Source organism: Sinocyclocheilus grahami, unplaced genomic scaffold, assembly GCF_001515645.1.
Source record: "Sinocyclocheilus grahami isolate Dianchi unplaced genomic scaffold, SAMN03320097.WGS_v1.1 scaffold14111.1, whole genome shotgun sequence".
Lineage (NCBI taxonomy): Eukaryota > Metazoa > Chordata > Actinopteri > Cypriniformes > Cyprinidae > Sinocyclocheilus > Sinocyclocheilus grahami.
In genome coordinates, this window is record NW_015515206.1 from 4,873 (window position 1) to 5,463 (window position 591).

The following is a 591-nucleotide window of genomic DNA, read 5'->3' on the forward strand; positions in this document are numbered from 1 at the left end:
GTATGTATGTAAGTATGTATTTAGTTGATGTAAAAATTGTGCTATTACACATACTCATACTATCTTTTTGATTCCAGAAAAAAACAGCAAACCATGAGAGGCTTCTTGATGGGAAATGCATCATGTACACCACAGCAAGCCGCTGTCTTGACGGATAGTATCCTCAACATGCTCGTCACTGACATGAGGCCTCTGTCGATGGTTGAAGATGACGGCTTCACTAAAATGATCCACACCTTGAACCCTGGTTACACTCTGCCCTCCAGGACTCACTTCACAAAGCTCATGGAGAGAAAATATGAAGAGACATTCAAGGAAGTGAAAACTGCAATAAACACCAACAACAGCAAACTTGCTCTCACCACTGATGTATGGACAAGTGTAGCAACTGAAGCCTACCTTGGCATTACATGCCACTACATCACAGATGACTGGGACATGCAGTCATTCTGCCTCACCACCATGCCACTGCAGGACAGACATACTGCATCTAACATTGCAGAGTGGTTGGAGCAGGTAGTGGCCAGATTTGAAATTCCTCCTAGCAAAATCATTGCCATAGTCCATGACAATGGTGCTAATATCGTGGCT

General features: G+C 43.7%; 1 protein-coding gene across 1 annotated transcript in view; it reads left to right on the forward strand.

Annotated features, from left to right (window-relative positions):
* The window catches only part of LOC107579096 (chromatin assembly factor 1 subunit B-like), a gene marked incomplete at its 5' end in the record, with an annotated part of 3,568 nt that extends 3,410 nt beyond the window's left edge, over positions 1-158 (forward strand). The window contains one exon of the mRNA XM_016264969.1: positions 78-158. Within this exon, the coding sequence (XP_016120455.1) occupies positions 78-158 (81 nt within the window). The remainder of the gene's footprint in view (positions 1-77) is intronic.
* Positions 159-591: the final 433 nt, after the last annotated feature.